The sequence below is a fragment of the Panthera pardus genome, unplaced genomic scaffold (assembly GCF_024362965.1).
Source record: "Panthera pardus isolate Hobbes unplaced genomic scaffold, ASM2436296v1 HiC_scaffold_24, whole genome shotgun sequence".
In the NCBI taxonomy this organism is placed as follows: Eukaryota; Metazoa; Chordata; class Mammalia; order Carnivora; family Felidae; genus Panthera; species Panthera pardus.
Genome location: NW_026526810.1, coordinates 40,049,524 through 40,075,636, shown reverse-complemented (window position 1 = coordinate 40,075,636; position 26,113 = coordinate 40,049,524). Strand labels below are relative to the sequence as shown.

Sequence of the window (26,113 nt, the reverse complement as noted above, 5' to 3'; positions counted from 1 at the left end):
ATATGTGGGCCCAGAGTTTTCTTTTGGCAATGATTTTTAATTGCAATTTCAATTTTATGAATAAAGGGACTATTTAAGTTACTTATTTTTTCTTCAGTGAGCTTTATTTGTGTATTTTAGAAATATGTCCATTTGTCTACTTTATCAAATAGTTGAATTTATAGGCATAAAATTGTTCATTATATTTCTTTGTTATCTTTTAAATATTTGTATTAGTCATCTTTTGATCTATACACAAAGTACCACAAATTTAGTGGCTTAACATAGCACACATTTATTGTCTCAGCTTCTATTTATGACGATTTTGGCATAGCTTAGCTGGGTCCTCTGGTTCAGTCGCTTACAATGCTGTAAGCAAGATATTGGTCAGAACTGGGGTCCCATATGAAAGACCTGTTGGGGAACAATCTGCTTCCAAGCTCATATGTGTTTTGGCAGGCTCAGTTCTTCGATCTGTTGAACTGAAGGTCACAGTTCCCTGTTGGCTCTTGGCTTGAAACTGCCTCCGTAGGTATCTTGCCACCTGGGCCTTATGGCAGCTTAGTTCATTGAAGATAGCAAGGGAGAAGGTCTGCTAGCAAGATAGAAGACACATTATGGAGCCTAATCATAGAAATGACATCACCTCACTTTTGCCACATTCTTTTGGTTAGAAGCAAATCAGTAGGCCAGCTCACACTTCTGGGGAATTGTTTATTTAGGGATGTCAATACTAGAAAACAGAGACCATCTTAGAGTCTATCTGGCACAATATTTGTAGAATCTGTAGTTAGAATCCCTACTTCATTCCTGATATGGGTAAATTGATTCCTCTTTTTTTTTGTTTGTTTTTTTTTTTGATGAATATGGCTAGAGGCTTATTTTACTGATATTCTCAAAGAACTAGTTTTTTTGTTTCACTGATTTTCTCTGTTGTTTTTCTGTTTTCAATATGTTTGACTTCTATTATTCTTACCTTTATTTTGAATTTAATTTGCTCTTTGTTTTCTAGTTTCTTAAGGTGTAAGATGAGGTTGTTGATTTGAAGCCTTTTATCTTTTCTAACACATATTTAGTGCTATAAATTTTCCTCTGACTTTGGTGTTACCTGCGTCCTACAGTTTTTGCTATGTTGTGTTTTCATTTCACTCAGTTCAAAATACTTCATAATTTTCCTATTAATTTCTTCTTTGACTCATGGGTTACTTACAAGTGTATTGTTTAATTTTGAAATATTTGGGGATTCTTTAGTGGTATTTTTATTATTGATAATTAATTTCATTGTGATCACAGAACATGCAGTAGTCCTTTGTGTAGGTCCAGTTTTTAGGTGGTGTTATTTTCTTACGATTCAAAAACATTTTTAACATTCCTCTTGTGAGGGTCTGGTGCTGATGAAGTTTTTCATTTTCTGTATTTTTGAAATATTCTTTATTATTTATTTATTCATTTATTTTTTGCTAGGTATAGAGTTCTGAGTGGAGATATCCCCCTCTTCCCTAACCCCCTCTGCAATCCTAGGATTCACTTTGTTTGTTTCCCCTGTCAGGGGTCAGTATCCTGCGCTGCCCATGTGCAATGTCTCAGAACTGCTGTTTAGTTTTTTGATTGTTTCAAGTGTGAGGGTTAATCTGGTCTCTGTTATTCTATCCTGTTTGGAAGTAGAAGTAGAAATGGAGTTTTCAGCTCACCTGATCTGATAAGCGCCATGGATTTGCTTTATAAGTGGAAACCCTAGGGCAGCAAATTCAGAGTGAATGGAGAAATGAAGACTGCACTATCAGATTTTTCTGCAGAAGACTGAAAGCTGGTTCAGTCAAGAAATCCTTGTAATTTTGACTATATTTGCTATTGTGTAGTTCCTTTCTATACTATCAACTGTCTCCAAATATTTGACTACTGATATTTTGTAATCAGAAGACAAAAATCTGTTCTTTAATAAAATTAAGTAACTGCCATCAGCTAGCTATGTGATGTTAGGCATGCCCCTTGAATTCTCTGAATCTTTTTCGTTTTCCTGTGAAATGAGCCCTCTATTTTATTCAGAGTGTTTACAAGGTTAAAACTATTTTTTACTACGAAAATACTCTTTGCCATTTCAGTCTTATTCTTTGTACTGTGGGGTTTCCAAATGTACCTGATAATATGCTGATGTCTTTGCCCTGAGTTCTTGTGTATTTAATTTCTCAGGTTTGGTTTCTAATATAGTAAATATCACTTGAGTCATAAACAAACATAAACAAAATTTTTTTGGGATTCTCAATATTTTTTTTAATGTGTATTTATTTTTGAGAGAGAGAGAGAGAGGGAGGGAGGGAGGGACAGGCTGAGAGAGGGAGACACAGAATCTGAAGCAGGCTCCAGGCTCTGAGCTGTCAGCACACAGCCTGACATAGGGCTCAAACTCAAAAACCTCAGGAGCATGACCTAAGCCAAAGTCGGATGCTTAACTGGCTGAGCCACCCAGGCGTCCCTCAATATTTTTTAAGACAAAATATTTTTATACAACAGGTCCTGAGACTGAAGGGATTCTGAGAATTTGAAAATGGCTTGCCTAATGGAAATTATTCTCTTTTTAAGTGTATACTTTGTTGCCAGATTTCTTGGTACTGGAAATGAAAAATCTAGTGACTAACATGAACTCATCTGCTGTCATAGTTCCCATGTTTAAATCAGTTCTCTACCATTCTCGGAGTCTGAGAAAATTAAATTCTGTAAGACAAAATTTCCTCATTTTTGAGATAGGGAAAATATGATATCTATATAAAGATAGTTTAAATTAATTGATATACTACAAGAAAGCCTTTAACACAATGGTGGCACATAGAATGCATGCAATAAAAGTTAGCTGTGATGAACATGAAGCCACCAGAGTGTGTTTGTTGACATTTTTGTTTTCTGGTTATCAACATGTTTCATTATGCATTAGGGCATTTTTAGCAAATCTTAATGCTATTTCTTCTGCCTGCCTGAGAGTGCTCATTCAGCTTTGATGTTCTCATCTGAAGTTTTGCTGGTATATGTTACCACCATCTTCTATCCTTAGTCAGCCCAGGAGGTTTAACTTGGAAGTTGGCACACTGGCTTGAGCATCATTTAAAATGTTACTGGTCATGCCATCTTGCCCATTAGATTATTAGGGAGTCTGAGAATACTTCTCAAACCTTTGGAAGCTATACTGTGACATACCTTAGGCCCAGGCCTCATGCAAATTACTCAATTTATTAAAATATTTTTAGGTATTGTTTTTCTTTTCTAAATTGTGAACTCCTTGAAGTGAAAGACTTTTATTCATTCTTGTATCCAGGCACCTAGCATAGTGTCTGATAAATTATTGGCAGGGATACTTAGGTATGCATATGCATTGTCATACTTTCATATGCACAGTTTAATCTCTTTAATTTTGTAAGTAACTAGATTAAAATGATATGAAAGACAGGTAAAAGAGGTAGGCTGTAGGGAAGAGGAAGATGAGAAGGAAGTCTTCCAAGAGCAGGAAAGACAAAAGGAGAGGCGCTCACAGAAGTGTTGATAAACACACTTCATGGCATCTAGGTTAGAGATTGATAGTATATGCTGAAAACATAAGAACTCAAAGCAGAGAGCAGGAAAAAAAAAAGAAAATCAAGTTCAGTTATAGCTGTATAAATAAAATCATCATATTTGATCAAGTAAATGATAATTCATTTTGTGCCACTGTTAGTCTTATTATTTAAGTGGTACATCTCCCAGTCTCTCTTAGGAGGTTTATAAAAAAAAAGACTGGTAATACTGTGAACTACTGTTGATTATCAAAGGAATTCTGGTCTCCTGATTTTCTAAGTATCTGAAAAGTTTGTATTATGTGCAAATATAGTTAACTAGTATCATATTTTTGTAAGTATCTGAAAATATAGTAAAACAGTATCAGTTTGGACTGCATGTCTCATTTACAGTATGATTTTACCTTTAAAGAAGTAACTCTTGTTATTTTTACTTTTATAATATTTTTTTTAAATTTTTTTTAACGTTTATTTATTTTTGAGACAGACAGAGACAGAGCATGAACGGGGGAGGGTCAGAGAGAAGGAGACACAGAATCTGAAACAGGCTCCAGGCTCTGAGCTGTCAGCACAGAGCCCGATGTGGGGCTCGAACTCACGGACTGTGAAATCATGACCTGAGCCGAAGTCGGCCGCTTAACCGACTGAGCCACCCAGGCGCCCCCATTTTTACTTTTAATTGTGTATATTAGTATTCTTTTTTAAAGTGTTATTTATTTATTTATTTATTTATTTATTTATTTATTTATTTATTTATTTTTGTGAGAGAGCACGAACAGGGGAGGGGCAGAGAGACAAGGAAAAAGAGGATCCCAAGCAGGCTCCGTGCTGTCAGTGCAGAGCCTGACATTGGGTTCAATCCCACAACTGTGAGACCTTGATCTGAGTCAAAATCAAGAGTTGGGCACTTAACTGATAGAGCCACCTAGGTGCCCTGCCAAAAGTATTCTAATAAAGTAATACCACTTAATCTTGCCTTGCCAATTTCATTTAATTGGATAAGTAGAATGTACATACACACATCCGAGTGAAGTTTCCCTCTGATAATGGATCTGATATCTATTTGTGTGGTTGTTTACTAAATGAAGTTGCTGGTTTATGTTATCATATTGTATGAAGAATACTATCTTTGTATAATAGAATAGCCATGGAGTGAGATATGTCTCCTGAGAAGCATTCAAAAACCCTTTATGGACAGAACAATAGATTCTACTTCTCATACTTCCTCTAGGGTACATGGTTTTTAGAATAGAGAAAGGGTGAAACTACTTTTGTTACATTAATTTTTTTCTTCTTTTTTAATGAATTCACTTAATTTCATTAAATATATGATATGAGTGAGCTAAGATATCTGGACACATGAATAGCCACAAAAATCCTGCTTTTAGTGATTTTAAAAAGTTAGTTTGCCCATATTCAGATCTTGTATGTGTTCCTCAAACTGATAAGTGAGTACTCCCCCAGGAGTCATTCCTTAGCAGGATGTTGGAGTTATTCAGAGGCCTTCTGGGTTAGGCAGCTGATGGAGAAGGAGATAGCTTCATTTACTGATATGTAAAACAAAGTCTGCCAAGCATGCAAAAATGAGTGATGGGTCTTCTGTTACAAAAGGACCATGAAAATGGGAGAGGTCATGTATTTAGAGTCTAATTCCATTGATGTTGTCAGCAATAAATGCTAACCAAAAAGAGAAAAGTTTGCTAAATACATCTTTGAAATATTATTAACATATTGATGGGAAGCAGTGATTCTAAAGCTGCACATGTGTCCTGTTTACAAATATAACTTTAAAATGCTTTCCTAAACTAAAAAAAATTAGAAGCTTTCTCAAATGTTAGTGCTTTGTCAAATTTAAAAATTCTAAAAGTTAAAAATGAGGAATTTTACAAAAACCAAGAAAAATTTGATGAACTCTTTCACTAACCTACTCATTTAATGTAGAAGTCTCAGGGCACCTGGGTGGCTCAGTCAGTTAAACATCTGACTTCAGCCCAGGTCATGATCTCATGGTTCATGAGTTTGAGCCTTGCATTGGGCTCTGCGCTCCCAGCTTGGAGCCTGCTTTGGATTCATTCTCTCTCTCTCTCTCTCTCTCTCTCTCTCTCTCTCTCTCCCCCTTTCCCTGCTCAAGTCTGTCTCTTTCTCAAAAATAAATAAACATTTTTAAAAATTTAATATACAAGTCTCTGCTAAGAGGATCATTTTTAGTTTTCAGAAGCCCATTTATCATTCATCTCTAAAAGTTAGGTTTTGTATAACAGATATAGTCACAGAGTAGTTGCACCTACCTCACTTATCTGATGGTGATGCTTTTCTGTTTGTTTGTTTGTTTGTTTTTTTAAGAAAGTCCTAACATTTTAGCTGCTGAGAACTCTGCAAGAGAAACTATAAATCAGGAATCAGGAACACTGTCTTCCTCCAGTACTAGGTAGAAGTAAAGTTTTCTCTCTTTGGCAGAGTATCTATATGGCACCTGTGGTACTTTAGCTAGGTACCTACCAGGAATTCCAGAGATCCAGGAACTGAAGAAGGGCATAATGGGTCTTTTTCTTAAAAGTCCTTTTGCATTCATTTGCTATGCCTGGGTAGCTTCAGTTCTGCAGAGTAAGTAACCAATTCTCTAAGGAAGATGAGGTGCCTCCTCTGACACTTTCTCTGGGTGAGCCTCAGTTGAAGTTGGATTTAAGCTCTAACCCTAAAGATTCCTACCTCTGTAGGAGATACATATATTTGTTGCTGTTGTTGTTGCAATATTCGGTGCCATTCAGATAAAATGCCTTAGTTTGTTGAAACAGAGTTACATAGCCTTTCTCTAGAGTTTTTGCCCCATTTCCTTATAATTGGCATGTCATCATAAACTCCATCTTACATGGGGACACTCAGCTGCTGGTCCTGGCATATAAATTTGCTTCTAGGTTTGTTGGGGCCTCTGTTTACTTTTTCACCAGGAACTATCTCAGCATCATTTGAAGGTTGCTACAATTTATTCCCACTTTGGGCAAGGGGAGTATTCTATAAGAGGAATGAATGAATGTACTTGATATCCACTTACCAAAGGAAATTTTTCCATTTCCCATTTTGTTTGCTTTTTCTCCATCAGAATCCACAGGTTCACAAATTCTCAAAAGCTCTTATGACTGCCTCTGCTATTTCAAATACCACTTGCCTAGTTGGGTGTTAATTTTTTTTTGTTTTGTTGTTGTTGCATGTTCCAGGCTTAATTCCTTTATCACTTGTGAATTACTGTTTGAACACATACTTTTCATTTTGTGTGGCTCTAGCCTGTCATTGAGCCATTTAATTCACAATAATTCTAAGGAGGAACAGTTATTACTAGAGAGGGAACATTGCACGGTGGGCTCTGGAGTCAGACTGCTTGGGTTCAGACCCATTCTGCTACTTACTGTTGGATATCATGTGGATTATGTAAATTTTCTGCACACATTTTCTTATCCATGTAATGGGAATAGTAGTTCATGAGGTTGTGAGGATTAAGTGAGTAAAGCCTTTAACTCATGTTCTGGCAAATAGTATCATCAAATCTATGCTACTATGGTTGGCATAGGAAACCTTAAATTAGTTAGACTGAGTAAAAACTTCATGTGTATTCCTACAAGGAATCCCTGATCTTTCATCTGTGTCTTATTTACTTTTACCTTCAGGGAGATAAATCTAGGCCACGGATTTCCTACCCATATAAGCCAAGTTGTCAAAAGAACATTCTTTCACTGTTAAACTTTTAATTCAGGCTTACCCTTAAATATGAGTGGCTTTAGTTTAGGAGCAGGAAATGGCTGGTTCATGGTCAGTATCACCGTAGCTGACAAGAGAATTCAAAAGTATTGTCCTATGGATATTACTAGGATATACATTATTCTTTTAATCATGTCTGTTAGGCTTGTGGGGTCATAATCTAACAATCAACATCAGTCAACACTGTTACGCGGCTATAACAGCCTATTCGCTGAGCATCAAGACCTGATACTTGCAACAAACTAAAAATATTATTGTATTTCTGTCAAGTTTTGCTTGATCAACACCTGGAATAATGGATGCAGTTTTATTTATAGAACCTTAAGATAAACTAAGGAGCCTAGAGAAGAGTAACTCATTTAACAAATGTGGTCTTGAATATTTATTATAGCAAAGGACTGCCTTTTAACCCAGGACAGACTGTTTTAGATAAGAAAAAAACTATGTAATTGAACTAATAAGTAAACACAATAAGTAATTGCGATTCCTTTGCTTTTTGCCATCTGGGAAGTCCATCACAAATTACATACAACTTTTAAGTAGACTTGGGAAGCTTTCTTTCCATAAGTTAGGGCTGTCTATTAGAACTTCATGATTCAGTATAAAATTGGAGACTTTTTTCTTAAATGAACGTATTTCTATCCTACAGAACAGTTTGGTAAGGTCTAGTAAACTTGAAGGTGTGCATACTCCTAGAGAAAATTTCACATAAATTTCCATGTTATATGCTAAAGTGTTTATGGTAGCCTTATCTTTAATAGGGGGAAATGGGAAATCCAAATACCATTGAAAGGAGAATGGATAGATAAAGTGTGGTATGTTTATAAATTGAATATTATATAGTACCGGCATGTCTATACCAGTACTACATTTTTTCAGCATGTCAGTCTTACATATTGAATGTTAAGTGAGAAAGAAAAAAAGTATACTGTTTAGATAACATTTTAAAACATGCGGAATGGTGCTATATATTATTTCAGGAATATGCATATATAATAGAAGTATTAAGTAGTGCCTGAAAGTGTTAAAAAGACAAATATAGGGTATTGTTTACTTTGGAGGGGAATTTGAGGCAATTCCATAGGGGTTCAAGCTATATTAGCAATGTTTTATTTGTTAAATTGTGGATACAAAGCTATTTGTTACATACATTTTTATATGTGTAAACTAGTTTAGAAACATTTAAAAATTGTAAGAAAATGTCCAAATTTTGTTGATTTTGCATCTCAGTTGAGATAACATAGGGATCTTTTTTTCCTACAAAGTGGATGCTATTTGTGTACAATTATCAATTTTCTACAATGGGAGTATGGTACTTTAATCATGTTACAGGAAAAAAACTGAGAAACTATATATTTTTTAGGAAGCAATAAATGGTTTTCATAGAAATTTTAGAAAATATAGGCAAGAAAATTTAAGACTCTTTCTTAAGTTTTTTATTTATTTTTGAGAAGGAGAGAGTGCAGGGAAGAGGCAGAGAGAGTGAGAGAGAGAGTATCCCAATCAGGCTCCACGCTGTCAGCACAGAGCCCTGTGCAGGGCTTGAACTCACAAATCATGAGACCATGACATGAGCCAAAATCTAGAGTCAGATGCTTAACTGACTGAGCCACCTAAAACTCTTAATACATACAATTTTTCTAGTCGTTTTCTTATAAATTTTATAGAGGTTAAAAAAAGTTAGTCTAGGGGCGCCTAGGTGGCTCAGTCAGTTGGGTGTCCGACTTCAGCTCAGATCATAATCTCATGGTCCATGAGTTCGAGCTGCGTCGGGCTCTGTGCTGTCAGTTCAGAGCCTGGAGCCTGCTTTGGATTCTGTGTCTCCCTCTCTCTCTGCCCCTCCCCCACTCACGCTCTGTCTCTGTCAAAAAATGAATAAATGTTAAAAAAAAATAAAAAAAAGTTAGTTTATATACGAATTGATTTTCGCTTTTATTTTTCTCACCTTGTAAAATAAACATTTATCATTTAACAAAATTTAACATATAGAAGCGGTGTTTTAAAACTGTTTAAAGGAAGTCTGGGTGGCCAGAGTTGTGGGATTGAGCCCTACTCTGGGCTCCTCGCTGAGCATGGGGCCTGTTTAAGATTCTCTCTCTCCCTTTGCCTTTCTCCTGCGCGCGCACTCTCTCTCTCTCTCTCTCTCTCTCTCTCTCTCTCTCAAATAAAAGATAACAAAAATAAGTAAAAAAAAGTTATTTAAAAATATGTTATTGCATTGAATGTCAGAACATTGTTTTGCTCATTTCCTTCTTGCAATTAGTTATTGCTTCTTAATGAATGGGTTTTAATAAAGTTATTTGTTCCTAGGTTTATTTGAATTGATTTCACAAATAGCAAATATTTAAAAATATTTATTGAGCAGTTATTATATGCTTAGTCTTAATCTGTTGACATGCAGTAGTAGAAGATAAAAGCTTTATAAAATGTGTAAAATCTGAGACTTTTTTTGCAGTAGATCGCCATTTTAACACTTTTATCTACTTTTCCCTGGTTATATATAGTATGTGAAAGGGACAATGAAAGAATTGGTTTTAAAAATGTGAACTTTTTAGAACTTAATGAAGTGCTAATGGTAAGAGGAGAAGAAATAAAATGAGCTAATATTATTTTGCCATGTACCAGGTTCCATGATTTACAAGATAATACGGACTAGTTCTTCTCAAACTTTAATTTGCATATGAATCCCCTGAAAGTCCTTTGAAAATGTAGACTGTGAGTTTTTAAGTCTCAGATGCACTTAGAGGTTCTGCATTTAAACAGTCTCACAAAACTGCCAGTACTGCTATTCTAGGCCCACATTTTTAGTACCAAGGATATAGACTAGTGCTTCTCAAACTATCTGTGGAGGACTACCTTTAAAAAAAAATATTATCTAATACATCATAGGCTAATACCTTTTGAAAATGCAAAAAGGATATATAGGAAGAAAAGTGGGGAAAATTATGTATTTAATGTGAATGTAATCTTTTTTCTTTTTATTGAGATATAACTGATACATATTAGTTTCCAAGTATATACCTAATTATTTGTTGTGTATATATATTGCAAAATGATCACCGCAACAAGTCTCCATAACCACACATAGTTACAAAATTGTTTTTCCCATGAGAACTTTTAAGATTCCCTCCTAGCAACTTTCAAATATACAATACAGTATTGTTAACCGTAGTCAAAATGCTATATGTTACATCCCCAGACCTATTTATTTGATAACTGGAAGATTGTACCTTTTGCTCCCTTCACTCATATCTCCCATACGCTATCTCTGCCTCTGGTAGCCACCAGTTTGTTCTCTGTAATTATGAACTTGGTTTTTGTTTTGTTTTGTTTTGTTTTGTTTTGTTTTGTTTTGTTTTGTTTTGTTTTGTTGTAAGGTTACACATCAGTGGGATCATACAGTATTTGTCTTTCTCTGTTTGACCTATTTTACTTAGCATAATGCCCTTAAGGTCCATCTATGTTGTTGCACATGGAAAAATTTCCTTCCTTTTTACAACTAAAGAATATTCCACTGTGTGTGTATGTGTGTGTTTACTCACCTGTTTCTTTATTCTTCTATCAGTGGACCCTTAGATTGCTTCCATGTCTTGGCTTGTAAATAATGCTGCAGTGAACATGGGGATTCATCGTGTTTTTGTTTTCTTCAAATAAATACCCAGAAGTGGAATTGCTATATCATATGGTATTTCTAGTTGTAATTTTTTGAGGAACCTCCATACTGTTTTCTATAGTGGCTGTACCAATCCACACTCCCACTAAAAGTGCATGAGAGGTTTACTTTTTCTTCACATCCTCGCCAGCACTTGTTATTTCTTGTCTTTCTGAAGATAGCCATTTTGAACAGGTATAAGGTGATACCCTATTGTGGTTTTGATTTACATTTTCCTGATTAGTGATGTTGATTACCATTTCATGTGCCTTCTGACATCTGTAGATCTGCTTTGGAAAAATGTATTCAGATTCTTTGCACATTTTTTAAATCAGATCATTTGGGGTTATTTTGCTATTAAGTTGTATGAGCTCTCCCCCCCCCCCCCCCCTTTTATTGTAGTTGACCTACAACCGTTACATTAATGTCAGGTGTACAACATAGTGATTTGACAAGTTTTTGTTATGCTGTGCTCACAAGGGTAGCTACCATCTGTCACCATAGAAGACTTGTATGAGTTTTTTATATACTTTGTATATTAACCCCTTATCAGATACATGATTTGCACATATTATAATCCATAGGTTGGGATGGGATTTTCATTTTGTTAATGGTTTTCCTTTGCTGTGCAGAAGCTTTTTAGTTTGATGTAGTCCCATTGGCTTATTTTTGCTTTTTGTTACCTTTGCTTTTGTTGTCAAACCCCAAAAAATCATCACCAAGAATGATGTCAAGGAGGTTACCTGTTATACTTTCAGCTAAGAGTTTTATGGTTTTAGGCTTTTATGTTCTTTAATCCATTTTGAGTTAATTTTGTAATCTTTTAATAAATACTTTTTAAGTGTAAAGTCAGGATGTTAGTTTAGGAATAAACTAAATTAACAGATGTCCTAAAAATGTTACATATGTTATACTGTATTTTATAGTATAATTTTTTAAGATTGATAATTTTCTAATTGAGTTTACTTTTCACTGTTTTTTAAATTTTTGTTCTAAATGGAGCATCCGTTTCTGAACTGAAAGGAACTAACAGTCTCTATAAGTTTGGCTAGTTACTGAGAAGCAGCCAAAATCTAAACATTAGAAACCATCGACAGAATAGTATACTTCTTGTCTGGCATTACTGTCTGTAGTTTTGGGGAGAACCACATAATATGTGGGGCTAAAACAAACAAACAAAATGAGTGGAATTCCTCTATGTAAGTATTGTTTTTCTGTATTCTTTCAAACATCAGTCGTTGGTGCTGCTTATTTATAATCTTACAAACTAACGTAATAGTACTCAATGACATTTTGCCATTGAATTTTTTATAGAAAATAGTTACAGTACATATGGGTTAATAATTTTTTGACAAAGTAATTTATTTTACATTCTTTTGTACTTGTAGTGAAAAGATGTTCTTCACTTTTTCTGTTTCACGTGTTCATGAATTTATGATTTTGATATAGTCATTGGTGGAGAAATTAACTTTAAAAACCTGTCAGGAGGATGGTAATTAAGAATTTAGAATTGAAAAACCTAGAAGATGTAGACCTATAATATGGAAAAAGTTTTCTAGAATTAACTCTCTGAAAACCACCAAAACAAGATTTGCTCATCTTTTTTGAACTTAGTATCAAGGAATTTAACAACAACTTTAAGGAGCAAGTCTTTTTTTATGTAACATAGAATAATGGTACAGAATAAGGGAAAACTTCTAATTAGAAGTTAATGATTCAGAGTTTAAGTCCGTTTGTTTTGTCATCTTGATTACTCTGAACTTTAGTTTTTTAATATGTAAAATGAGAATCTTGGCTACACTTGCCTCATATAATCAATCCACTATGAATGGATTATTAGGTATGTGGAATTCTTACTAACCTCAGTGCCATTCCCTCACTTCCAGATCTTTAGCAAGACACTGAACTTCACTAGTGTCTTTTCATCTGTATGGTAGGTAAAATGAGTGTGAACTATATGGTGTATTAGGGCCCTAAAATCCTACGTAACATCTGGATTCAGTAATGTATTTTTTGCTTTTCTCATTTCAGTATTCTTTTTTGTGTGATGCCTGGAGATATTTTGATTTCTCCATGTAGAGAATGAACTTTAAATAAGTAAAATGTAGAAACATTTCTGCTTGTAAACTTTCCAACACAACAAAGCTATAGGCCAGCACATGAGAGCATCAACTTTGCTTCTAACAGATGGCATTAGCAGTTACTTGGATAAATTTGTGAACGTGAGTGGGCTTAACTTAGCATTGAACCTGTGTGAGCTTTTTTAGGTGGTCCTCTGAAATCTCATGTTCACAAGTATTTCACGTCCCTGTGCTAAGCAGTATTTCATGTGTCCATCATATTTTTTGAGGATCCTTTTCACCTCTAAAAGATTTTGATTCTCCCTCTCCTCCCACCTGTGACAATTTAAGACTTTCTTATTCAGTCTGGGGTTATAGTAATTGTATGAAACCATGTCTTAGCATTCATAAATAAAGTTACCTGGAGGTTGGGCGCCTGAGTGGCTCAGTCAGTTAAGCGTCTGACTTTAGCTCAGGTCATGATCTCACTGTTGATGAGTTTGAGCCCCACATTGGGCTCTCTGCTGATAGCACGGAGCCTGCTTCAGATTTTTTTGTCTGCTTCTCTCTCTGCCTCTCCCCTGCTTTCTCTCCCCCCCCCCCCCACTCAAAAATAAATAGGGACGTCTAGGTGGCTCAATCAGTTACGTGTCCAACTTTGGCTTGGGTCATGATCTCGAGGTTTGTGAGTTTGAGCCTCCCATCAGGCTCTTTGCTGATAGCTCAGAGCCTGGACCCTGCTACAGATTCTGTGTCTCCTTCTCTCTGCCCCTCCCCCACTTGTGGTCTATTTCTCTCTCAAAAAATGAATAAACAAACAAACAAATATTAAAATAAAAGTTGCCTGGAGGGGCACTTGACTGGTTCTGTAGGAAGAGCATGTCTCTTGATTCTAAGGTTGTAATTTTGAGCCCCACTTTGGATATAGAGATTACTAAAAAAATTAAAATTAAAAAACTTCAAAAAGTTACCTGGAGAGGTTATTCATCCTCAAGAAAAGCTTGAACACTTACTACATGCAAATTTCTGTGCTGGTCTCTTTTGGGATCATAAAGAGAAAACATTCTTCCTTCCAGGAATTTATGAACCTGGATGACAAAATCTATTTGTCAGGAAAATTTATTATGTATTAGCATCTGACCTGTTAAAGGATAACAGAACCTTATTAACCTGTTGAATATTAAGTAGTTTTTTCATGTGTAAGCTTGATTCATTTAATTCATTCATTAAACTAACAGATTTTATTAGTTACATTCTGTGTGCCCATTAATGTGCTTGTCACTAGTGATAGATATAGACAGAGTCCCTGCTTTCAGATAACAGACTACTGTGATCAAGTCAATTCACTTGTCTTTTTCATGGGTGCATTTTAATGGAGAGAGACAAATCACATTCAAGCATTTGTTTTAAAAAGTATAACATTCTTTATGTAGACATTTATTTTGGTAATTTATCATAGGTGTATATAAAGAAATATAAGACCACCATTTTTCTTTTAAACTTCATTTGCTATTGCTACTTATTTTTATTTCAGTTTTACCTGTCTTTGAGATATGGTCATATCCATTTGTATCCTAGTCTTGTCCAAAGCTTTCTGATGGCTTATAGCTTTTAACTGATGCTGCTGGCATTGACCACTTAGGAGCTAGAGGATTTCAATACATGGTGTGAAATCCTGTGGCTCTCTAAATACCAAAGGTCTGTGGGTTCTTATTCAATCCAGTTAAATAAGCTAGTTTTTCATCAGCCTTCTTTCTGCTATGAGTTATTGGTTGTTCTATAGAAAAACTGATTGAACCTTTATAATATCTGAACCTCCGCAGCATTTAGCAGCTAAAATCTCCTATCCATCATTTATTGAGCAGCTGCTGTGTATGCAATAGCCATTGTTCTGAGGATGTAATGATGAAAAAAACAGACACAGTCCATGCATTCTCAAAATTTGTTAGACAACAATTTCTAAATGAGATGATAAAATAGTGACCAGCGTTTATTGTATGCTTACTATGTGCCAGGTACTTTTCCATTTGGTACAGTATATTAACTTGTTTACTTCTTACAACAACCCATGAGATGAAGATATTGTTATTATTCCAGTTTTACAGATAATGAAACTGAGGCAAGAAAGATTGCTTTGCCTCAAGTCACACAGCTAGTATGTGTGGATGGAAAGATGGAATTCACATCTAGCATTCTGGCTCAAAAATCCTACATTTATCCACTACACTGGGCAGTGCAATTATAACAGCTAATTATGGTATAATTTAAATGGATAGTTAAGTAATTTCAATAAGTTTGAACTGTGATTTTAATGGAAGTTCTCACTGTTGTGGGAGCCCAGAATGAATTCACCCAATTTGATCTTATTAGGACCTGGCAAAGAGGGAAAACTTTTCTGAGAAGGTAAATTTTTGTTGAAATAGCCTTTTCCTGCCCTTCCCTTTTTAACTATTGAAAAGAATTGGAAAGGATATTTTAAAATAGGGTTAGGCACTGGTTTTCATACAAAGAAATAGCAATATAGATTAGAAAAACCATGAGTCTGTTACCAACCTGGGAAGGTACTCTGTGGATTATACTTTATTGGTTGGGTGAAATAAATTTTTTAAATGAAATATTTAAAAAATTAACCAACAGTGAAAGTTCTTGTATTTTTGAGGAGACAAACCAGAGTAGAGTACTATTATGTAAACAATACTGGGTGCTTTTGTTTTGTTATTTGTGGCAGAAAAGATTTGACTTATTGTGTGTATTTTAAATTAGTTTAAAAATGGTGGAAGATCTGATTGACTGCGTCAGGTCTCTTGTCATATTATAGCAGGGATTAACATTTCTGAATTGTGTATCATGAAATGAACATAGAGAAAAGTACTAAATGCGTTTTTATAGAACATGTTTCACAATATAAAGATTTTGCAAAGTGTTATGCATTCATAGACGAGACTTTTTAAGATTTGCAAATTAAATTGTAGTTTAGACAGATTTTAAGTATAGAGTTGAACAGTTTTTGTAATCTGTGTATTAACTGATTTTATCAGTTACTGATTTTTTTTGCTTTCCATTTTTATCATTAAACAGGAACAGTAATTTTTTAGAGTACATTTGGAAATATTTTTATGGTTTTAGCATACTATGAGTAAAAAGCTGCTATGATAGATGATTTTGGTAATATTGTGCTATCCTATATAATGTACGTTTATCATCTCTTATGTACAAAAGTATTTTATTAATGGTTATTTTAATAGTAAAGCCATTTTACAGAATTGACCATTTTTATTAGCATAGTGATGTTCTGTCAGTTTAAAATATGCACCTTGATAGTTTTGTATTTAATGATCTTAGTGGCTTACTTCCTTTTCATCCTAAAATTGAAATAGCATTCATTTATCAATACCATTGACTGATCTGTTGGGCTTCATCTTAACAATTGCTTGCTTGTTTTTTATTCTCTTCTTTTTACTCTACCCCCTCCCTCAGGCCAGTCACCTTTCCCTTATTTTCTCTACCCTCTAATATTCTGGCTGGCCACTGCATTATTCCACTTTCTTCCCTGCTGTTCTGTTGTCCCGAAACTGTATTATGTATGGCATTCTTTCCTTTTGCCTTTTCTATCAGCATCCATCCCCATTGCCTAAATCTGTGTGGTACTCATGGAGTCTGTTTAAACTCCAGGTCAACTAAATTTGTCTCATTAAAGTACTATTTGACATCTGTCTTCACCTTATAACTACATGGAGGAATACAGACCTACATACATAAAAATATTTTTTATTCTGATTGCTTTAGATCTTTTGGTTAACTGTGAGATTTCTTCCTAACATAATTCTCTGGAAACTTCTGGTATTTTTAATGTGGTTCTGGTTGAGGCAGGGTTGGGGGAAACCTGGCTATCACCTTCCTAGACTTGAATTTTTCTTCTCTGTATGTGAAAGAGATCTGTATTTCCAGATTGTTTATGTTCTTATTACTGGAAGTGTGGTCTGTGGGCCAGTAGCATCATATTACCTTTGTGTTAGAACTGCAGAATCTCAGGCCCCATTCTAGACCTTATGTTTTTCTCTCTCTCTCTCTTTTTTTAAAGTGTTTATTTTTGAGAGAGAGACCACTAGCAGGGGTAGGGCAGAGAGAGAGAGAGAGAGAGAGAGAGAGAGAGAGAGAGAATTTGAAGCAGGCTCCAGGCTCCAAGCTGTCAGCACAGAGCCTGGTGTGGGCTTGAACTCACAAACCGTGAGATCATGACCTGAGCCGAAGTCAGTTGCTTAACTAACTGAGCCACCCAGGCACCCCTAGACCTTATGCTTCTTAATCTGTATTTTAACATGATCTCCGGTCAATTGATATGAATATTGAAGTTTGCAAAACACTGTTCTAGGTATCGTCCAGCTAGTTGACACATTAACAAGCTGACAGATAACTGTACTTTTCTAGAACTAATCTTAAAAATGTGACCTATAGTGATCTTATTTAAATGTTTATAAATCAGTTTTTAACTGTGCATCTTGGTTCATGAAAAGTTCTGTTCTGGTAGATATCACTACGACTTTGTGGAAAGAATGACGAATAATCTAGAAACAGTAGCTAGTTCATCTTTCAGGTGAAGTTTTGGTATATATTAGATCCAAAACTATGTCAGTCTTTTATAAGTCCGTTTTCTTTGTCCTGTCCTGTTGCATCAGTTTGCATCTGTGGATGAGGTACTATTTCTCTTTGCCTCTTGGGCTGTAACTTTTCAAGAAAATTGTATACATTAAGATGAACTTTTGAGGTGTAGGGAAAATGTTCAAATTTCTGTTAATTTTTTATCTTACATGAGCAAAATTATGCCTTACTGAGGGTTGATATGCAAATCTTGCTTGTATGTATTAAAAAAAGTTTCTAGACTACTTCTCTGTCATGCAGTATGACAATCCCAGAATTTATCAGTAGACTGGAAAATAATCTTGTAGTAAATTCTGTACTGTGTCCTGCAGAATATGGATGCCCATGGGTATGGGATAGTACTTACTATTATTTATGTGTGGTTGGTAGTAAAATAATTTCTGTGTTCTTTGAGCACATATTAATGGAAGCCTAAAGATAACTATCCTCTCTGTTAATCTATGTTACACGTAATCTTTGAAGTTAATATACTATGTGTGTGTAATCATTTGATTGTTACCCTAAAACTTAGATCTAGTTGTATTCTTGTGCTTTAGGAGATAGTTTTTAAAAACTTGAATGTTTTATTTTTAAGGTCAGGATAGAAACAAGTTCTTTTTTGGTACTTCAAGAATGAAGAGTTCTGAGAGCATACAGAATTAATCTTTTGCTGTTCTTTTGCATTTAAGTGAAGTGTGAACAGTGTGGCTCACCTACAAACACATTTCTCTTGGCGTTTTTCTGGAGTAATATCATTGTGTAATGATGTTAAACACTGGTTCAGTGAGTGTTTTGTAGGTTTCAGTGCCTTGTTTTGACTTACATACCTAAAAGTGGCAGGGGGAGGAAGTGGCAGAAATACCCAGATGTCTGAGATAGTGACATGTCACTTAGCACCTCAAGAGTGTTAAGTTTTAAACAACAAAAGTAAACTCCAAGGAGTGACCTTAGCTAGGAGCCATTGTGTTTTGTATAAGCCTCTACTGCATGTGGCTGTGACAGATGAGACTTTCCTTGTGGCTACCAGAGGACATCCTTGTGGTCATAACCAAGTTGTAAATGTCACCAAGATTCTTCTTGTATGTCTGTCACATGTGTATCAGTAATTCTAAAGTAGGTAAAAATGAAACAAAGATTCATCTGGGAGTTAGCACTCCCAGAAGATTAGTTTTAAAACAGAACAGCAGAAGGAGTTGTGACATGCATCCATAAGCAATTGTAATGATTTGACAGTTACTTAGCCCTCAGTTCCTAGCCCTTTGGCTGAACTGACAGCATGCCTGCAAAGATAGTGAGGCCTGTTTCAGCCCCATTAATGTCTTCTTGAATGTTAGCCTGCGGTCTCAGTAATGATAAATGTTCAGTGATTGATGATTTTATAATCCCAGGGGATTCTGGGTGTTTTCTGTTTCTGGGAGCCAAGGCAGTTTGTATTCTTGTTTGGGCCTCTAGGAGGTTTTTCTGATTTTTACTGAAACCATCGTAAGTTAGCAGAAGGGTAGGTATCCACCCGAGGTTTAATTAACCAGCATTCAAAGCCGTGTTTAAAAACAGTATGATTTTGTACTTAGTATGTGTGAGACTGAGAACCAGAAGAGTTTTTAATCCACAGAGCTTTTGTAACATTTATTTGTAAACGTTAGTATCTTTTTTCCTCCTTTGCTTTTAAAAAACATGTTTTAAGTTATAAGGAGAAATTTAATTACACCTCTTGTGAGATAATAACATTAGTTTTATTGTTTTCATGGTGTACAATTTCATTTTTAAAACTCATAAGAATTTAAATCAGCTATTTTTAATAAATGTTTTCCTTTTTACATGATTCAGTTTCTCTAGCAGTATATCTTGTTATACTAGTATCAAAAGAGTACAAACAGATCTTTTTTGTTAAATATTTGTTTGCCATTCCATTTAGGAAAGGATTCAATTCTAATATACTGATTGTAGATTATTTTAGTATTTTAAGTAATTGGTAGGGTTTAGAGACAGAATGGAGGGTAGAGATAAACATTTTCCTTATTTATTACAATTTAAAAATATATTTTCTTTATCCTTTAAAAAAAAAAAGATGAACTATAGAACTTTCCTTTTGGATGTAAAGAGTTCCTAGGGCTAATTTTCTTTAAGATCATGAAGAAACTACTTTAAAACCTTAAAAGGAATAAAAGGAGCATTTCTCTTTAGTTTTTCAAGTAATGAACAAGGAATTTGGTTAGGAATGACCATTTGTAAGTCTGTATATTAATTAGATGAGTGTCATTATGCTCAATTAGCAGGACTGCCAAATAATCTCTTTAATACTCCGGTCTTTTTTTTCCCCCTAGGGTTTTACAGACAGCCCTCATTACAGTGATCACTTGAATGACAGTCGATTAGGGGCCCATGAAGGCTTGTCCCCAACACCTTTCATGAACTCAAATCTGATGGGTAAGTTGGTAATTCTCTGCAAGGAGTCTTCACAAAGCCTCTTTGGTCAGAGACATTTTTTATCCCCTTGTCCAGGAAATACACATCTGTATCTAGAAGAAAGTTCCTGTGTTTCTAGGGGCATCCAGGCTTTCCTTATTCAGCTCATTTTGAGGAGCAAGCATTCAGAAAAAGCATCAGTATCAAAAAAAGAAGTAGTAGTGTTTTAACTGTCAGTTTTGGCAATGTCTTTGTGACATCAGGCATTATATGTTTTCTGCTTTCTGGGCAGAAATGTCTTTCGGAGACATTTGTAATTGACTATTTGTCTTAACAGTCATTTATACGTGTGGCAATAAAAAATATGACAAAGTAGTGATTTTAAGCAGATTTTACTTATGTTGGACAATATGTCTTTTGGCACTATATAATTAAAACTTAATAGTACACTTAGATGTTGGCAGCATTTGTTTTAAGTACTTGGGTTCATATTGGGGATTTTGAAAGTTGTGTTCTGCAATAGTGAAGTTGTACTTTGAAGGATATTACCTGCCACCCAAACCTGATTATTATATTTTGGCAAAACCTTTAAGGTTAGCTTTTCTTTTTTTCCCCCCCTACTCCCTGCAAAACACCACTGTCTCCTTCCTTTCTTGCTTCCTCATATGAAAGTTTTTAGCTGTTCAATCTGAAATGATAAGCCCAAGTTGTTGGGTTTTTTTCCCCCCTCCTACTTTGGCTGCCACTCTTTTTTTCTTTAAAAACAGTAATTTTACCTTTTTTGCAGAGCCGGATTAAAAAGAATTTCAGCTATATGACATGATTTTTCCTTCTTGTTTCTGCTGGGCCTGAGCACATTAGAAAGCTTTGTTTAATCTATTTTAGTTGTTGTCATTGGCGTCATGTAAATATGGAAGTTTGTGTAATTGACATTAATTTCATTGCTTTATTTGTTAAGGACATGACCTATATTGTGATCTTAGAATTGTCCTTTTAGGACACAGCCATGCTAATCTAAATGGATTACCCAAATCCAAAATCCTGGTGGTCTGCAATTTCTTTATAAATGGTTTTGCTTTGCAAAGTCTTTTTTTAATTACCTTATCCTCCATGAAGTGTTGAGGACACAGTCTGATATTCTAGTGTGGATTTTGCCTAAAGCAGTTACCAGTTTAAAGCCAGAATCATTGAATATGACACAATAGTAAAAAATCTAATGAGCAGTAAAACTTGTGTTTAAAATGACAGTTTGTTTTAACGTAAATGCAAATGAAAACCACATTATTCCAGGTAAAAATCAATATTAAACTGAGAACAAGGTAATTATCCTTGCATTTAGCCAGGGAAAACTTTCCAGTTTATCTTTTTAATTTTCTATTGAACTTACCATCAAAGTAAAATAGATGTGACACTCCACATAATTTCTTTTTGTAGTGTATCTTTTTCCCAAGTAGCATTTAATTTATTATAAATATGGTAGAGCAAGCTCTAGTCAGTGCTGTTGTAATTTCAGATTGAACTAAGCTTTCTTAATTGAGGCTATACTTCTTAGAAGTGAAAAATCAGAACTTACTCCTTTTTATGTTTATGCAATTTACCTTTATTCTTAGCTCACAGATATGATTTTTAAGCCCAGTGGAATTGCATCATTAGCATAGCTTTGAGCCAAGGTGACTGTTAAAGTTGTGGGAAGTAAATGAATTCTGAGAAGTGTGCATGTCAGTCACTTGCTCTGAGCAGCTGTTGACTAAAAATATTTCTGTAATTCAGTTTGAGGTAACATTTTCTTAGTTGGAGCAATTATGAAAATGTGCTTCTTGGTTTCTTCAGTTTACAGATAATTATTACAAATCTTTTAATAGTCATACATACTCTGTGTATAACATCAACATCTAAAATAAATCTGGAAACATTATGAAAACCCAAATTTAGGGGTGCCTGGGTGGCTCAGTCAGTTGAGTGTCTGGCTTCGGCTCAGGCCATGATCTCGTGGTTCATGAGTTCAAGCCCCGCATCAGGCTCTGTGCTGACAGCTCGGAGCCTGGAGCTTACTTTGAATTCTGTATCTCGCTCTCTTTCTGCCCCTCCCTGCTCACACCCTGTTTCTCTCTCAAAAATAAACATTGAAAAAAAACCAAAAAACCCTCAAATTTATAAACAGATTGATCCCTTCACAGTATGAGTGAAAAAATCTGGATTCATCTGAACTACACTGTACCGTTAATATGCAGCTATACATTTTCATTGTAAATTTTAACTATCTAATCTTAAAAATGTTAATTTACCTATAAGGAAGGAGAAAATAACCCTGAAAATATTAGGCAGGTATGTTCAAAAGGATTTCACCGGTCATTGGTAATACCTAATTTACTATACTTCTTCCATTTATTTTCAATAAAATGATCACATGAGGTATCTAACAGTTTAAGGAATCTGAATGACAGTAGCTTTGGAAATGAATTTCTCCTAAATTTTAGAGCAGTTCTGTACAGCAACAGGCAATCCTACTTGATGTGAGCTGAAGTAAATGAACTGTTAGATACTCAAATATGTAGGTTTATAGTGCTCGGTATAGTGTACGGATAGATTCACTCTTATAGCCTTTTGGTAATCTAAAGGAATTTCAGACTAAAAACCTATGTTGTTAAAGCATGACTGAGACATGCATAGCAGTATGGGAAGCATTCGGAACTGTAGATACCTAATCATCATTACAGGTAATACTTCAGAGTGATGCCGTAAATGATGACTGCTTAGAAACAGTTAAAGCTAATAGGAAAGCAGTAACATATTTCATCATTGCTGTCAACATATAAAAATACCATTAAGAGGGGGGATAGAATCATATGCTAGGGAATATTGTTATTTTTCGTATTATGTTCAACTATAAGCACATTTGCCTGAAGAAATAATGGATTATAAAGTGCCACTGTCTTTCATGATGGAGCTCTCAAACACTTTAATGATTTTGCACATTGCAAAAATGAGAAATTTTGTCTAACAAGGGTTGATAATGATTCAATAATAAACAATCTACTACAGAAAAATGCATTTCTATATTCATTTAGATATTTTGAAGTGTTTTACATAGGAAATAAAGCTATTATGTTGGATCAGTTAGTGTTTCTTTTTAATGAATTCCAGAATTATCCCATTGATTTGTCATTATGGAAAAAAGGGCTTTCTTATGTTTCAAGTGAAATAAATACATCCTTTTGGCACATCACTAAGTAATTAGCATCAAACAGTCCTGTACTCTATTATAGGAAAGCTGCAAAGCTTTGACAGTAGCCCTGAATTGCAGTAATATCACCAGATAATCTTATGTATTTCTAGCCTCTTCCGGCTTTAGTCCATTTCTTTACCCTTAGTTCTCTCACTGATTTTAGTAAGATTTGCTTTCCTTTACCTGTTGTTGATTAGGTATATTTTTGGTGATGGTAGGACCAGTTTATTAATTGGATATAGAAATGAATTATTTCAAAAAATTGTCTACCTTCAATTTCCAAGTGATTATGGGATGAGCTACTCTTATCTTTTTACCTCTCCATGTTTTTCAAAGCCTTACTTATTTTGGACTATATGTGTATATATTGTCAATGGGAATTTTAAGGCGAGATTATATCACTTGAATATTACTTTTTTTCTGAGACTTTCAATTGTGTTCCTTTCTGAGACTTATTCTGCCTCTAGAGATGTTTTCTTAATATTTTATCTGTTAAAGAGTGAAAGCAGCATGTGAAGGGTATAGGGCGAAATGTGGGGCCAAAAGGAGATGTGGGTTTTATTCCAGACCCTTAAAATTACCTTTCTGATAGGATATTGCTGGTTGGTCTGAAAGGTCTTCTGCAGGTCTAGAATTTTATAGTTCTAAAATCTCATGTATCTAATATCTTTTATCCAACCCTGAAAAAGACTTCAACTGGAATTAGAATTGCTATTTTGCAAATGATAAAACTAAGGCACAGGAAAATTAAGTGTTATTTTTCCCCTGAGGGCACAGAACCAATAAGTGGCAAAACTGAATATAGAATCCATGTCTCCTGACTCCCAAGTATTGTTTCCATTAGGCATGTCAGGTATTTGTTCTTTCTATGCTCCCAGGTTTTTACTAGCTCATCGTTTTCCTACACTCTAATTATGGAGACCCTGGTCTGCAGAAATGACCAGGAAAAAATGGTTCTATAGCTATATAACTTTGGGACACATTGTACATCATGTGCCCCTTCTTAAGAGATTCATATTGTGCTTTGGGATATTAAAGTCTCTGGAAACAACAACAACAAAAACAGGAGGAAAAGCTTATTTAACTTTGGTCATCTCATCACATCCTAGATTCAGATGACACACAGAATCCTTCTTGTATAAAGGATCATTAGCCTTTGAGGAACTAGTTTTCCATGAGGCACACACTGAGCAATACTTATAGATTGTTTTATGGGGAAAATAAAAGATAATACATGAAAAGTTGTCTGAAATGTAAAATGGCACAATGTTAATGATATCGCTGTATATATTTTTATAACTTATTTTAGACATCTTAGCTAATATAGGTTGGGTTGAGTTGTTCAAATACAGTATTGTTAAGTCTTTTTAGCAGACTTACTTGAATTATAAATAAACCAACTGTCCTTCCTTTCATGTTGGAGTCTGTTTGCTCAGCTCGTCTACCCTTCTTTTTTTTTTTTTTTTTTTCAAAAAAATTGTTTATTATGAGAGAGGGGGAGAGAGAGAATCCCACGAGTTGCAGAGAGAGAGGGAGTGCAAAACCCAGAGTGGGGCTTGAGCCCACCTGATGCAGGGCTTGAACTCATAAACCATGGTATCATGACCTGAACTGAAGTGGGACGCTTAACTGACTGAGTCACCCAGGCGCCTGTCAGCCCTACCGTTCTTTACCTCAGAGTTTAAGGGGCCCCCTCTAATAGCAGCTACTACATTATTTTCATTTTATTACGGATTCAGTAGGTTTCTATGGGCTTGTCTGGGAATGTAAACCCAAGTACACTTTTTTCCTATATATTTGCTCTTTTCAACTCTTCTGTATACTTGATCTTGCCTGCAGTATAATTTCTGATTAATCCAGAGTTCTTCTAGAGTTACAAAAAAATGTAGAATCACCATTTTCAGAATATCAAAGCACAGTAAGTAGAACTCTGGCCTCAAAAGATTTCTAAGTTTGGGGTACCTGGGTGGTTCAGTCGGTTAAGCAGCCGACTCTTCGTTTTGGCTCAGGTCATGCTTTTGCAGTTGGTGGGTTCAAGCCCTACTTTGGGCTCTGTGCTGACAGTGCAGAGCCTGCTTGGGATTTTCTCTTTTTCTGTCTTTCTCTTCCTCCCCCCCGCCCCAAAATAAATAAACTTTAAAATAAAAAGATTTATAACTTTGATGTATATGAAATTCCTTCACTAGATGAGTTAATGAAAATGATTAATGTTTAACAATTAATGATTAACAATTAATGATAATTGTGCTTAGGGGAAACAGTGTAGTTTAGTACCTGGTTTGACAGTATTTCATAAGGATGATACTTATGTTTTGTTAACTCAAGTCTCAGGAAAGGATATGGATTACATATTCATTGATTTTTATTCTCTGTTCTTTGGCTACTTACAAACAAAATGTTGGCACTGAGAAACTTGAATAAAAAAACCCTAGTTACCATTGAAGAAACCAAAGCCAAGAAAAATGAAGTGAGTAGTTAAAGAAACCTTGGACCCAACCCTCTTCATTCTAATTTAGCTCATATCCCCTTTCTCCTACACTGCTTTTTTTCTTTTGTACCTCTGTCGAGCATTTTTTCCACATTCTAGCTCTTAGTATCTTTTTCTTCCTCATGCATATCTTTTTCTTTCTTCTGCTACTGCTTAGACCAGTCTGAATTAACCAGTCTGAATTATTGAATACCTCCCTCTTTCTCCTTCATGTATCCATTCATGCCTTTTTTTCTGCCTTTTAATGTGTGAAAATAGCATATGGCAGAATATGAAAGTAAGGTTCAGTCTGTCTTTACAGATTTTGCTGTTTTAATGTGGTAGGGGAAATAATTTTGATAATTATTACACATGTTAGAAGGGGAGTGA

General features: G+C 35.0%; 1 protein-coding gene across 10 annotated transcripts in view; it reads left to right on the top strand.

Moving 5' to 3' along the window:
- The window catches only part of TCF12 (transcription factor 12), a 377,037-nt gene that overhangs the window by 172,411 nt on the left and 178,513 nt on the right, over positions 1-26,113 (top strand). For all 10 annotated transcript variants that reach the window (XM_019441990.2, XM_019441988.2, XM_019441986.2 and 7 more), the window contains one exon: positions 19,949-20,051. In XM_019441990.2, coding sequence (XP_019297535.1) covers positions 19,949-20,051 — 103 coding nt within the window. The remainder of the gene's footprint in view (positions 1-19,948; positions 20,052-26,113) is intronic.